This window comes from Pyrus communis, chromosome 2, assembly GCF_963583255.1.
Source record: "Pyrus communis chromosome 2, drPyrComm1.1, whole genome shotgun sequence".
Taxonomy (NCBI): Eukaryota; Viridiplantae; Streptophyta; class Magnoliopsida; order Rosales; family Rosaceae; genus Pyrus; species Pyrus communis.
The window spans coordinates 23,221,121-23,236,155 of record NC_084804.1 but is presented as its reverse complement, the minus strand read 5'-3'; the positions used below and the strand labels follow the sequence as shown (position 1 = coordinate 23,236,155).

Genomic DNA, 15,035 nt, shown 5'->3' with positions numbered 1-15,035 from the left:
ATTCCTCCATCATTGCACAACATTGCAGCCACATGCACCAAAAACTACACTACGCCGTGCATTCCATTCAATTCCAACACATCCATTTATTCTTTAATCACTAATCCACATACATTCATCATCATTCACTCTAGTTTTAATTCACATGCAAACACATGCATTTCAAGCACCAAAACACCCTTTGCCGTGCATAACCTTTGCCTTTCGAGCTTTCCCCTTTGCATTTCCAGCATCCCACTTCATCATTTCAGCTTTCCAACCTAGCCACATGCACATGCATTCACTCATAATCATTCACCGAACTTGCAGCCACATTTCCACCTATTCCTAGCTGTCATGTTCCCTCTCATTTACCTATAAATAAGCATGCATTGCAGCCACAATGGATTCATTCCATTCATCACAGAAATTCATACACAACACACCAACACAAAACTGCCCATTCTATGCCGTGCATCCTCTTCCATTTTCTGCAGTTTTTCTCCTCCATTGCTTCCATCTCCAACCACTCCCCACTCCATTCCACATACACCTAAAGCCCTAAACATCTCCTTAGACCTTGTGCCACAACGAAGAGGAAGAGAAGAGTGCCTAAACGTTCATACAATTCAAGTTTGAGTTATTGGAATGTTTGGATGTTTCTTTGATTTCAAAGTTATAATTTAATTCTCTTTGTTTTGTACGTATGAGGAATGGAAGAGAAGAGTGCCTAAACGTTCATACAATTCAAGTTTGAGTTGTTGGAATGTTTAGGTGTTTCTTTGATTTCAAAGTTATGAGGAACTAAAGCCCCCTTTAGCTAGGGGGTGATTCGAAACTATGTTTATGTTTGCAATATGAATTGATTAACTTTCGTTGGAATTTCATAAGTTGTGGATTCAATTTGTTTAACCGTTTGATTGATAACTTATTTATGTATGTTTATTGAGAATGCGCGCTTAATTTTCATGCATGAATATGACGCTAGAATATAAGTAAGTTTCACCTAATCGTTATGAACTTATATTCACAAGTAGTGGAGGTTGCTTATAAACAATCGCGTTAAATGAATTCTTGGCACGAGTTTCATGCTCATCATAGTAACGAATGCCTCGTCAACACTTATAGTTTTCATAATGCTTAATGATCTTTGATTGTATCTTTATTGTGCTTTTCACGTAAAGGACTTTTGGAGAATGTGGTGAATTACGTTGCGCTAACCCATCCAATTCATTAACTTAAGGAGAACTTGACGGTTAATTTAAGCGGACCTAATTAACCCGGGGTGTTGAGTTTCATAACTTATCGAAAGACCAACTGAACATCAATCTTGTATGCAAGTGTAACATGTGTGGAGAAGAACCCCTTGGCTATTCCATCATCCATATTTTCATCACATTCATATTTACATTTTGCCTTTAATTATATTCTGTCCATTTAATTTAATATCGTCCAAACACATTTCCCCCATATTTCATTGAGTCTTAATCATTCGTATTTGTTTTATTTTTGTGTCTTTAAGCATTTGGAGTCATAAACAATTTCAAATTCGTCTAAATCAAGTTCTAGTTTCTGTCTGAGTCAATTTGATTGTTTTAGGCAGTTTGAGTATTTCAAAGCTATTCTGAGTCATAGTAGTCTTGTTAAGAGTCTTTACATTTAGTTTTTGTGTCAATTCAAAATAGATTAGCACCCCTAGTTAATCCTCGGTTAGAACGATCCCTACTTACATCATTACTACAATTGTCACAAATAGGGTTTAATTTGTGTGCGTATAAATCTCGCATCAATAGGCTAAAAGGTTGTGTGAAAATTCTCTCCCTATGAAAGTATCAAATGTATCAAAGGGGTGGTTTTGTGCTGATTTATTTTGCTGACCTAGGCTTAACCAAATTCGGTAGAGAAGTGCGTTCTCCTTATAGTGTAAAATAGTGCTTGTATTAAAACAAAACGTGAACGGCTGGCTTTCAAAGTTTTTTCACAAATAAAATCCTTTTGAAATCCATTCACAGATATCATCTATAAAGAATGAGACTTCATTATATAGGGAAATGAATGTATTCCCATTTTTTTGCGAATAACTTATCTTCATTGTATAAATTTTATAATTGGAACACAGTTGATGGCAGTGACTGAAAGGTTTTACATTCCGTACTACCTCATTCAAACCCTATCAAGCCCTTATAAGTATAGGCCATACAACTGCGGCCCGATTGCTCTGTAATTTCAATGTTGAAAGCATCCATGATTCATCACTTCAGGATTTTAATTGAATAATAGAAGCAATATTTTATTTGGACTACCTTGTGGTCCAAGCATGAAAGGATACAAAAATATGGATTTGGATCCCATTTGGATCCTCTTTGTGAGGATCTCATCATATATGTTAATCGTACATCGTGTGGTCCGATATCATTTTGAATTTTTTATTTAAAATTAAACACAAACAGTACCTAATAATATGTAACCGCATAATGTAAGATAAACGGATAGGATGTGAAGATCCTCACAAAGAGAATCTGGAGAAGATCCTCATCCCAAAAATACTACACATAAGCGCGGATCAATTATTTGACCATCCTACGAGATATGACATTGAAAATTTGCTCTCACCAACTTCCACATTTTCAAGCATTTGACATCAGCAACATTAACAATTACAAATTTACAAGACCAAATGCTTGTTTATTCAAGTAGTAACCTCTAAGTCTCTGGAGATGCAATTTTAAATATATTAGTCAAATTCAATAGAAGTTTTTGGTCCAACCCAAACTCTCTTTACTTTTTGAACTCAATAATATAAATACACAAAACAATGAATCTGTTTGTCAATCAATTTGGTGGTGACCAAACCAGAAACACAAACACATATGGATCAACGAAAGCAAAATTTGATTACATCAATCTTTACTTTTCTCATCGTTCTTCTTCTCTGTGTAGCAAATGAGATCAAGTCGGCACCTACAAATCCTAGCAAGCAGCAGCACTTTGTGTTAGTTCATGGGTCATGCTTCGGTGCTTGGTCTTGGTACAAGCTTGTAACCCTAGTTAGATCATCCGGTCACAACGTCACTGCCCTAGACCTAGCTGCTTCTGGGGTCGACCCACAGCAGGCAAAGAATTTGCAATCGATTTCCGACTACTTGAAGCCCTTGAGGGATTTCATGGAAGCTATTGATGGAAAGGTGATTCTTGTTGGTCATAGTCTTGGTGGGTTGGCCATTTCTCAAGCCATGGAAAGATTTCCAGGTAAGATATCTGTAGCTGTTTTTGTCACTGCCCTGATGCCAGGCCCGGCCCTCAACATTTCCAGCCTTAATAAAGAGGTACCTAGCTGCACATTTTTATAACAAAAGCCCCATCATATAACACTATTGTCTTCTATAATATTATTTATCTCCACTTATAAGTGAGGAGATTTAAAGTTTCAATCATAAATAACGAGTTCAAATTAAATTATTATGGCAGACATATTGTGTGAATTAGCCCAAATCTCATACTCCTTATTATAATATATTGTTATCTTAAAACATAATAATAAAAGAAAATATCTCCAGATTGATTGACATAATTAAGGATAAATTACATTTTACCCCATTAGGTTTAGGGTCGATTTCAATTACTTACAACATTTTAAAAACATTTTAATTTCATACATTTACTTATCATTTTATTTCAATTTCATACATCCATTAAAAAAATCCGTTAAATGATGACATAGCTGTCAAATTTATTCTATGTGGCAAAATTTTTTTTTTATGCATTTAAAATATTATAATAATATATCCTATTAAAAAAGAAAAACTCACCTTCTTCCCCGAGCACGAGAAATTTTTAGGAGTGCCGGGAACACCATGACACATGGTGTTCCCTCACTCATTAGGATTTAGTTTTTTATATTTATTGAAATATAAAATTGAAGGATATCCAAGATGTCAAATCCTAATGAGTGAGGGAACACCATGTGTCATGGTGTTCCCGGCACTTGGAAAAATTTCTCCCCGAGCACACCCTATCCCACCTGCAACCCCCCACCTTGTCGATTCCCAAAAAGCCCTCCACCAAACCCAGATTTCCGCTCCTGCCCCCTCTCCTCCCTCAAGTCCGTCGAGGGATGCCTCTCCTCCATGGGCATCCAGTGCTTCGCCCAGGGTCGGATCCTCGACATGTACCCACAGCTCTTCACCGTGTACCGCACTCTGCCCTCTATCCAATCTTCGATTTCCTCCTCACCAAGGTCCAAATCCCCTTTCCGGATATCCGAAAGTCCGTAATCCGGTGCCCGAGGGTGGGTTTTGGGTGCCATCAGATTGATTCTCGGATTGGCTGAAGAAGAAGGACCTCAAATAGGTAAACCTAATTTCGACCCTAATCCAATTCTCTCTCCGTTTTGCTGTTTCTTCCTTGCACATTTCATCTTTAAATTATACCTTGTGCTCTGTTTGGCTGCTGGGAAAACCGTCGGGAATGAAAAGATTGGGTATTCCACTAGCAATAAATTTTCCAGGAAAAGGGTTTCTCTCTAATTGAATGGTTATGTGAAAGATGCTTCTTTGAATAAAAATTGGGTTTTGCACATAGGAGAAATGGACATAACGTTTGAATTGCACCTTGTGGGTGCAGGTGGCGTGGGGTGGGGTGGGGTGTGCTCAGGGAAGAAGATTGGTTTTTTTTTTTTTTTTTTTTAATAGAATAAATTATTATAATATTTTAAATGCATAAAAATTATTTTTTTTGTCACGTGGCACTATTTTGGCAGCCACATCATTACCACGTCATCACTTAACGGTTTACTTAACAGATTTTTTAACAGATGTATGAAATTGAAATAAAATGATAGTAAATGTATGAAATTAAAATATTTTAAAGATATTGTAAAAAATTGAAATTGATTCCAAACCTGATGGGGTAAAATGTAATTTACCCTATAATTAAACATAAATCTACAAAAGTACATCTTCATATTTTTGTATAACTACTTTTGATATTATGTATACTAGGAGATGAGAGACTAGCTAAACTTCATAATAGGGTATCTATAATAATTTTGTTTGAATTCACTTTTGGTAAGAATCAAACCTAGACCTCAACCACAACATGGTGGCCTAATGGTAGCAAGCGAATTGCGAGGCTTCCTTCAAATTAAAAGCTGGAGGTCTTGGGTTCGAAACCTACTGTTGGTGTGGAAGCTAGACTTGTGGCCAGGAGCAGGCTGAAATGTCTCTGTGAGTCTTACAGGCCCCAGGAAGGAGTGGATAAAAATGATTTGCCACCAATTGTCCCCATTTTTAAGAAATATGATAACCTAAATCTCTCATTTACAAGTAAAAAAAAAATGTACCAAGTACTAAGTGATAAAAATTTGAAATAAGAACAATAAGATATTTTATATTTTAAACCTAAAAGAGAGACTCATTGTCCTTTTCTTTTTTATTATATGTTGGAATTATAAAGTCGTTCCGGAGACAAGATTCTCTATTAGACAGTCGATACACATACGACCAAGGCCCAAGCAATCCTCCTACCACTCTCATATTTGGCCCGTTGTACTTGAAATCAAGAGTCTACCAACTTAGCCCAATCGAGGTAAGTAAAATCTCAACCGTTTACTCATTGTCAACCTACAAGATCTGACCGTTCATGTAATGTACAATAATTTGCTGCAGGATGTAGCTTTAGGCAGCATGCTAATTAGACCACTACGTTTGTTCAGTGAAGAGGACTTGTCCAAGAAACTCAAGCTAACCAACGAGAATTACGGGTCGGTCAATCGGGTTTACGTACTATCGGAAGGAGATTTAGTCGGAAAGAAGGACTTTCAACGGTGGATGATCAAGAAAAATCGACCAAACAAAGTGGTGGAAATCACAGGATCTGATCACATGGTCATGATATCCAAGCCATTGGAGCTTTGGCTGCATATCCAAAGAATTATTAAAAACTATACCTAATAGCTTAAATTATCTCCAAATGATATGTCAAATTTAAACATGAAATTTAAATTTGAAGACTTATGTGACATTTTGATCTTTTTTTAAATTCTATTCTCCACTTGATATGTCAAGTTTAAACTATTATTTATTTTTCATAATTTAAATAAGTATTTAAAAATAATAATTAAAATGATGAATAAAATAGATGATGTAAGACTAAAACTCGCTTCAATACTTGTCTATGTTATAACTTAATGTTGGTGCCCTAGTGAATGTCTAATTTTCAACACTTTAGTAGTTATTTGAAATGTTTTAAAAAGTTGAAACCAATTTAAAATTACCTCTTAAGATTAATTAACCCTAAAAATAAAAAACATAGGCAAGTAGGTTAGCCCCTTTTCTCTTCAACACACTATTCCCGAGTTCAAGCTAGTCATTTTCTTAGTGTATATCACTTAAAAATTTTAAAATAAAAACCATAGAAATTGAATAATGGTTGATAAAAGCAGAAGCTTTGTGGTTCTTTTTTCTTCTTTTTTTTTTCTCTTGAAAAGAACGTCTCTTAATATACTGGAGAGTACAATTTATTTTTTAAAATTATCAATTCTACAAATTATGAGTTTTATTTAAAGTCTCATTAATATAAACAACTATAATTTTTAATTTTTAATTTAAAAAATATAATAACTTACATATAAATACATTATTACATTAATGTCAGGGAATTCAATCAAAAACTTAAAATCAACAAGGTTTCTATCAAAAAACATTAATAACTAGGAACCTCATCCAAAGTCTCTCATAAAACCTAGTCCATGATTATTAGTTTTTATTTGTTATTAGTACATATAAAAAAAAGTGACAAGAGACCTCTGCCACATTAAAAAGGATGAATACCTCTAAATTTATAGTATTTACTTTATAATAGTATTTTTTTTTTTTGGCAAATGATAAATTTTGTTAAATTAAATGTTAGATTAGTCACCGATGAGGTTCAAACTCATAATTTATAATAATACTTTACATGTGTGATTTGTGAGTAGTATGTATTTAGAGTTTATCTGGCACACCCCGACTGAAATCAAGGCGTGTTGGCCATCACGTGAGGGTGACGTAGCCATGTGCACCGTGCGGAATCAATCATAATAATAATAATATAAGAAATGCGAATAAATAAAAACCAAACTAACTAGAGCACTAAATAAGATAAGGTGCAAGATGAAATAAGTGTGAATTCACAACCAGAGCATAAATAGCCTAAGTGCAGTCTAGCAGAACGAATACTAATTAAACAACACCCAAAGGTGACCGTACAATGGTGGTAATCTGTCAGAGCTACCGTCGATTCCTCGTAAGCCACCAAAAAACACTCCTAACTAGAATCTGGAAGGGTGCAAAACAGAAAGTGTGAGTGGGCAAAAACAAAGCTTTTCAAAATCATTTCAATTATCAAAGATTGTAACCCTTCGCCATAAAACCTGTATAATTTCCTAGAAAATAGAATACATATCTATATCACAACCATGCTCAGAATAGCAAAATTCACAAATATGCCATGTCGAATATCTCCGCATAAAAATATGTAAGCTAGGTGATATAAATCAATGCAAATGATATGTCAGTCGGAGTCACCTAACATGACCTGTACAGCTGAATCTAGAGCTCATCCATCTAGCTGGAGTCACCTAACGTGACTTGTACGGCTCAAATCCACATCTCAACAATTATACCTGTACACGAGTTGGAACCACCTAAAGTGGTCTGTAAGACAGGACTGGGTGTAAATAAGTACGTTCAAGTGCTACGATCACGTGAAGACTATGCAAATAATCGCAGATCACCTATGAGTCAGAACCACCTATAGTGGTCTGTACGACAGGACTGTGCACTTAACTTGGATCCAAGGTGAACGTATGGTGCGGGAGATGAACATCATGTGAAGGACTGTACCCTAACCACGAGTGGGAACACTAACACTGAGGTGAAGGTTTATGAGCTTTCAACGCATCTCACATAATCATCAATTCACATAAACAATTGACAACTCACTTGGTACTTACTTGAGCGTCCACCGCGTCAAATCACAATATGCACATATCATAAAAATTCATAGTCTAAGCATAAATCAATAGGCATGGCATTTCAAACATAATTTCATTTAAATCGATTTTCTGGGAAAAATCTCAAGTATATAGGTATATACGGAAAACCAAAAGGCCACTCACTGGTATGTGGAAGGGTCGTAGCCCCCAAACCTCGATTGACTGCGCTCGTCCTGAGGATAGGTCTCACTCATATGCAAAACAACTATATAAACGTTAATTTAAAGCACATAAACGAAACTAACTAATAACTTCTCATAGATTGCTTAAATGGGGTGTTTGAATATACCAACGTGATCTACTCAACACCACAAACATCCCCATATTTTTAAAATAATTTTTGGACCATCCATGCGCCACCACGCGCCGGCAAGGGCACGGCCAGACGCGCCCCCACGCGCGGCCAACCCTGATGAAAACTTAATTGCCGTTAGGAATATTCTGTTAAACATACTTGATGCCGTTAATTTCCTTTAGGAATATTCTATCAAAGTTGACGGAATATTCTCCTTTCTTCTTCGGTGGATCGCCGAACTCCGCCACTGGCCGCCGTCTGTGTCATCGGAAACTAGAAAATTTTCAATGCTTGATATCTCCACCATTTCTCAACCAAATTTCATGAAATTTGTACCAAAATGAAGCTTAGGATGAGATGAACACAATCTTACCACTTTGGGTTCTTAAAACTGATAGGAGCATATTCATGCGACTTAATTAGCTTGTTCTCGTGCATTTATGTTGTGTTTACTTAGTTATTTTAGTGTTTAAGGCCACTTTTGTGTATTTTCAGATTATAAGGCCAAAGTGTGCAAGAAGATGCAAATTTGAGCTTTTTGGAGCAAAAGAGGAATGAATGAGTTGAAGACGTGAAGAAACGATGAATTCCTACTCCAACGATGATTTCCTACCAAAACGAGGATTCCTACCCAAACAAGGTTTCTTACTTGAAGTAGGAAAGTTAACCCTAGATTTCCCGTTTTGGTAACCTTTCCTAATCTTAACGTCCATATTTTCTAGCCACTTTGAAGTCCTTGTAGGCACTTTAGGACACAAAACGAAGGCCCTAGGCCCCTTAAACATCCTTGCCGTGCCCTTGTATCTTCCCCCCTTCCCTTGCCGTGCAAGGGAGGGCAATTTGGTCCCCTTTTATGCACTAAACCCTAACCCTTTTTTCTTGCAGCCACTCTCCCTTCTATTTCTAAAACTTAAACCTATTTCCCTCTCAAATCAACCCTAGCCACACCTTTTAGTGAATTCCCTTATAATTTTCTGATTTAATTTCAGAAATTTGGGAGCCTTTGGTTTAATAAGCTAGGGTTTTATTTTCTATCAACCTATATAAAATAAATTGTAGCCGCACCCTAGGAATTCCATTCACAAGGGAGGGCAATTTGGTCCCCTTTTATGCACTAAACCCTAACCCTTTTTTCTTGCAGCCACTCTCCCTTCTATTTCTAAAACTTAAACCTATTTCCCTCTCAAATCAACCCTAGCCGCACCTTTTAGTGAATTCCCTTATAATTTTCTGATTTAATTTCAGAAATTTGGGAGCCTTTGGTTTAATAAGCTAGGGTTTTATTTTCTATCAACCTATATAAAATAAATTGTAGCCGCACCCTAGGAATTCCATTCATTCATATTGAATCGGCCAATCATCCTAATTCTCTCCTAATTCACCCTAGCCGCTCACATTCATTGACTTTTCCATTTTTCCTCCTAAAATCCCATAAACCGTGGCCCTTATATTATTGACCATGAACCCTAATAAAAAAATATAAAAAAAAATAAATCAAGCCGTGCATTCCATTCCAGCAGCTTTTCTTCCATTCACTCTTCCAAACCGTGCATTCCATCACCTTTGATCCCATTTTTTTATTCTCTTAAAACCCGTACCCTAATTCACCTTTTGTGCATGACAGCCGCAACCATTCTTCCCTAATTCCCAAGCCGTGCATTCCACTAACCAAAATTTTCCCCCCCTAAGCCGTGACATCTCCCTTCCATTCCAGCGATCTTCCACATACAATCCAACCTTGCCGCAGCCATCCCCACACTTCCAGCCACCATACAACCCTTCCTCCATCACTCCACCACCTTGCCGCACTACCAAACAACCCTAAACCTATCTATAACCCAGAAATTCACCCAAAATCATCCAAAACCCAATCTGCCGCATCAAGGAGAAGAGGAAAGAGGAGCTTCGACGCGCATCAATTCACGTGGATTCGTTGGGCGTTCTAGGTGTAATCAATCCTTTGTGCTTTATGTTTAAATTCATTTGTAATTCTCTTTTTGTGAACATGAGAGGCTAAATCCCCCTAGTTAGCTAGGGGGTGATTCGAAACCATGTTTATGCTTGCAATATGAATTGATTACTTTTGGTTGGAATTTCATGAATGGTGAATTCAATTTGTTTAACTGCTTGATCGATAACTTATTTATGTATGTTGATTGAGAGTGCACGCTTAATTTTCATGCATGAATATGATGCTAGAATATAAGTGAATTTCACCTAATAGTTATGAACTTGTATTCACAAGTAGTGGAGGTTGCTTATAAACAATCGCTTAAATGAATTCTTGGCCCTAGTTTCATGCTCATCATAGTAACGAATGCCTCGTCAACACTTATAGTTTTCATGATGCTTAATGATCTTTGATTGTATCTTTATTGTGCTTTTCACGTAAAGGACTTTTGGAGAATGTTTTGAATTGCGTTGCGCTAACCCATCCAATTCATTAACTTAAGGAGAACTTGACGGTTAATTTAAGCGGACCTAATTAACCCGGGGTGTTGAGTTTCATAATTCATCGAAAGACCAACTGAAAATCAAAGTGTATGCAAGTGTGACATGTGTGGAGAAAAACCCCTTAGCTATTCCATCATCCATATTTTCATCAAATTTATATTTAGAATCTGCCTTAATTTTATAATCTGTGCATTTAATTTATTTGCGTCAAAACCTCAATCCCCCTTTACTTTAGTGTCTAATTTAGTTAGAAAGTGTCTTAGTTTGTGTTTATAAGTGTTTTGTATTCTTTGAGTCTTTTGATTTGTTTTGGTGTTTTATTATTTAGTTTTACATTCTTAGAGTCTAGTTTAGTGTTTTTAACGTTTGTTTTACGTTTTTGAGTCAGTTTCCAAGTGATTTAGTAATCCCTCCTAATCCCCGGTCTAGAACGATCCCTACTTGCATCTTTACTACAATTGTCACAAGAGGGTTTTAATTTGTGTGCTTATTTAGTTAGCACCAAATTTTTGGCGCCGTTGCCGGGGATTAGCAACTTTGCTAATCCCTTGGATTGTTACTTTCTGTTTAACTTAGTTTTTGTTAGGAATTCTGACCTTGTTTTGTTTTCCTTGTTTTAGGTACTAGTGCATGACTCGGAGTTCTCAACCGATTCGTGAGCATATCTCTGATTTTGACAGCGATTTTGAGAGGACTTTGAGACGAAAGAGGAAGCCACACGAACCAAGTCCACAAAGCCCAGAACCTGATCTCGAAGAACAAGTTCTAGAGGAGGAGGAAGAACCCACGGCAAGGATCTTTGAGGAACCACAAGTCATGGCCGTGGATACCCGGACACTCAAGGAGCTTTCGGCCTCAGGATTGGATAATGCCGCACCCTTGTGCATTCAATACCCCACAGCTGCCCAAGGTAAGACGGATGAGTTTGAATTAAAGTCAAGTTTGCTTCATCATATTCCTAAATACCATGGCTTGTCCATGGAAGATCCTAACAAACATTTGAAAGAATTTGAAGTAGTTTGCTCTAGTATGACTCCCGTCACTGTTGACGGAAATATCTTGAAGATGAAGGCTTTTCCATTCTCTTTGATGGATAAAGCCAAAGATTGGTTATATGAGTTAGCTCCCGGCACTGTCACTTCTTGGGAGAGTATGAAGAGAGCGTACTTGGAGAAGTTCTTTCCAACTTCTCGCATCATCCTCCTACGCAAAAAGATAAGCGGAATCCAGCAAGAAGAAGGTGAGTCTTTTCCTACGTATTATGAACGATTTAAATCACTTGTTGCTTCTTGTCCACAGCATCAGATGAAAGAGGAGTTGCTCTTGCAATATTTCTACGAGGGTCTCCTACCTCTAGAACGTCAAATGCTTGATGCTTCGGCGGGTGGAGCATTGATGCGTGATTTATACGCACACAAATTAAACCCTCTTTTCGTCAAGTTGTAGTAAATGTATAAGTAGGGATCGTTCTGGACCGGGGATTAGGAGGGATTGCAAATCTCTTGGAAACTGACTCAAAAACGTAAAAACAATATAAAACACTATACTAGACTCAAAGAATGCAAAACTAATCTTTAAAACACTAAGACAAACCAAAGACTCAAAATGCTTTTAAAAACACGAACTAAAATGCTATACTAAACTCGAAGAATTCAAAACTAAAAATAAGAAAGATTAAGACTAAGACTTAAACGAAATATGGGGGGATTGATTTTGGACGAATTTAAACTAAAATGGATAGATTGTAAAGAAAACAAATTGTAAATATGAAATTGACGGAAATGAATGGATAGTATGGCTAGCTAAGGGGTTCATCTCCATACATGTTACACTCGCATAATAAAATGATTTCCAATTGCATTTCAATAAACCATGAATTCTCAACACCCCGGGTTAATTAGGTCCGCTTAAATTAACCGTCAAGTTTTCCTTAAGTTAATGAATTAGATGATTGCATACGACAACCCAAAGCATTCCTCACAAGTTCCCTACATGAATTGCATAATAGAGAAACAAGCAAGAATCATTAAGCATCATGAAAACTATAAGTGTTGACGAGGCATTCGTTACTATGATTGCATGAAACTTATGCCAAGAATTCGTTTAACGCGATTGTTTATAAGCAACCTCCACTACTTGTGAATATAAGTTCATAACGATTAGGTGAAACTCACTTATATTCTAGCGTCATATTCATGCATGAAAATTAAGCGCGCATTCTTAATAAACATACATAAATAAGTTATCAATCAAACGGTTAAACAAATTGAATCCACAACTTATGAAACGCAATTAGAAGTAATCAAATCAAAATGCAAGCATAAACATATATTTCGAATCCCCCCCTAGCTAAAGGGGGGTTTAGTTCCTCATACAAAACAAAGAGAATTGAAATTAAACATTGAAATCAAAGAAACGCCTAAACATTCCAACAACTCAAACTTGAATTGTATGAACGTTTAGGCCCTCTTCTCTTCCTCTTTATTGTAGCATAAGGTCTAGGGATAATTGGTTTGGGGGATGGAAGTGTGGAATGGAAAAGGAGTTATGGAAATAGGTGAGGAGTGGTGGAGAAAATGGTGCAGAAAATGGAGAGAAACTCACGGCTAGAGAAGGAATGGAGTGTTTGTGTTGTGGTATCTACAATGGAATGAGATGATCCTTGAATGAATGAATGCAAGGGTATTTATAGGAGTAATGGAGGGAACATGACAGCTAGGAGGTGGGTGGAAATGTGGCTGCAAGTTTGGTGAATGATTATGAGTGAATGCATGTGAATGTGGCTAGGTTGGAAAGCTGGAAATCTGAAAATGCAAATGGGAATGCTGAAATGCAAAGGTGGCCACGGTTTTGAGTGTGTTTTGTGTTGGAAATGCATGTGAATGTTGTTTGTGTGAAGTGTGTGTGGGTTAAAGAGTGAATGGTGGTGTAATGATGAAGTGTGATGGCTGAAAATGTCAAGGGAAATGCATGTGATTGCACGGCAAAGAATTGATTATGGATGCATGTGTTGAATGATTTCTTGGTGAGGGATGTGGAGTGGTTGAATGTGGTGCAATGATAATGTTTTGTGGCTGAATTGGTGGTGGAATTATGATGGGAGTGCATATGATTAAAGAGTGGGAGTGCATGTGGGTGAATGTGAAGGGAATGCATGTGTTGATGACTAGGTTAGTGGGTGGAAATCTGAAAATGGCATAAGGGAATGGGAGCTCACGGTTTTGAGTTGTTTGTTTGTGTGAAGTGTGTCTGAATGCATGTGAAGATGCTAATAAATAATGCATGTAGGGTTAGGAAATAAAATCATAACTTAAAGGGAGATGATTAAAGGGTGTTGAAAGGTTTGAAATGCATGTGTTGAATTGGTGGTTGAATGATGAAAGAATAAGTGAATGATTATGATCAGTGATAAGTGAATGATTATGATAAGTGTATGATATGTTAAGTGATAAATGAATGATATGTTAAGTGATAAATGAATGATATGTGGTGAGTGATAAGTGAATGGAAGTGATAAGTGATAAGTGAATGGAAGTGATAAGTGATAAGTGAATGGAAGTGATAAGTGAATGGTTTGATAAGTGAATGATATGATAAATGAATGCTTTAAGTGTTTAAAATAGGGAACAAAGCCCTTCCTTGCATGGCAAGGAAGGGAGACACAAGGAAACACACGACAATGTCCTAAGGTTGCAAGGAATGTTGTTTTTGTGTTCTAAAATGCGTAGGAGTCTTCAATGATGCTTAAACATGAGGTCTTTTAGGATTTAACTTTCCTACTTCAAGTCTTTAATTTCGTCCATCCTCTTGGCTCCAAGCATATGATATCCATTCCAATCTCTAATTTGCTCCAAAAGGCTCCAAAAGGCATCTTTTTGCATACCTTGCCCTTAGAACCTGAAAACACACAAAAGAAGCATAAAGGACTAAAATAACTAGAGAAACATAACGTAAATGCACAAGAACAAGCCATTTAAGTCGCATGAATATGCTCCTATCAAGCATTGGTGGACAAGACGCCCAGGGATGCCAAGGTCTTGATCGCTAACCGAGCATTGAACGCTCAACAGTATGAAGGAGTAGGCCAAAGAGGACCCCCACGGCAGCAAGTACATGAGGTAAGTTCAACGTCCGATCTTCATTCACAATTGGCTAATCTTACTTCTATTGTTTCACAGATGGTCGAGGGAATGAAGATGCAAGGACCTGTGGTATGTGGCGTATGTTCTATCGAAGGACATGCCTCCGAAAAGTGTCCTCAACTCATCGAGA

The 15,035-nt window shown here is 36.9% G+C and overlaps 1 protein-coding gene across 1 annotated transcript; it reads left to right on the top strand.

Annotated features, from left to right (window-relative positions):
- Positions 1–2,849: 2,849 nt before the first annotated feature.
- Positions 2,850–5,930, top strand: LOC137721875 (methyl jasmonate esterase 1-like). Its single transcript, XM_068460907.1, has 3 exons — positions 2,850–3,305; positions 5,434–5,565; positions 5,646–5,930. Exons 1-3 carry the CDS (start codon positions 2,850–2,852, stop codon positions 5,928–5,930), a joined length of 873 nt encoding a protein of 290 aa, XP_068317008.1.
- The last annotated feature ends 9,105 nt before the right edge of the window (positions 5,931–15,035 follow it).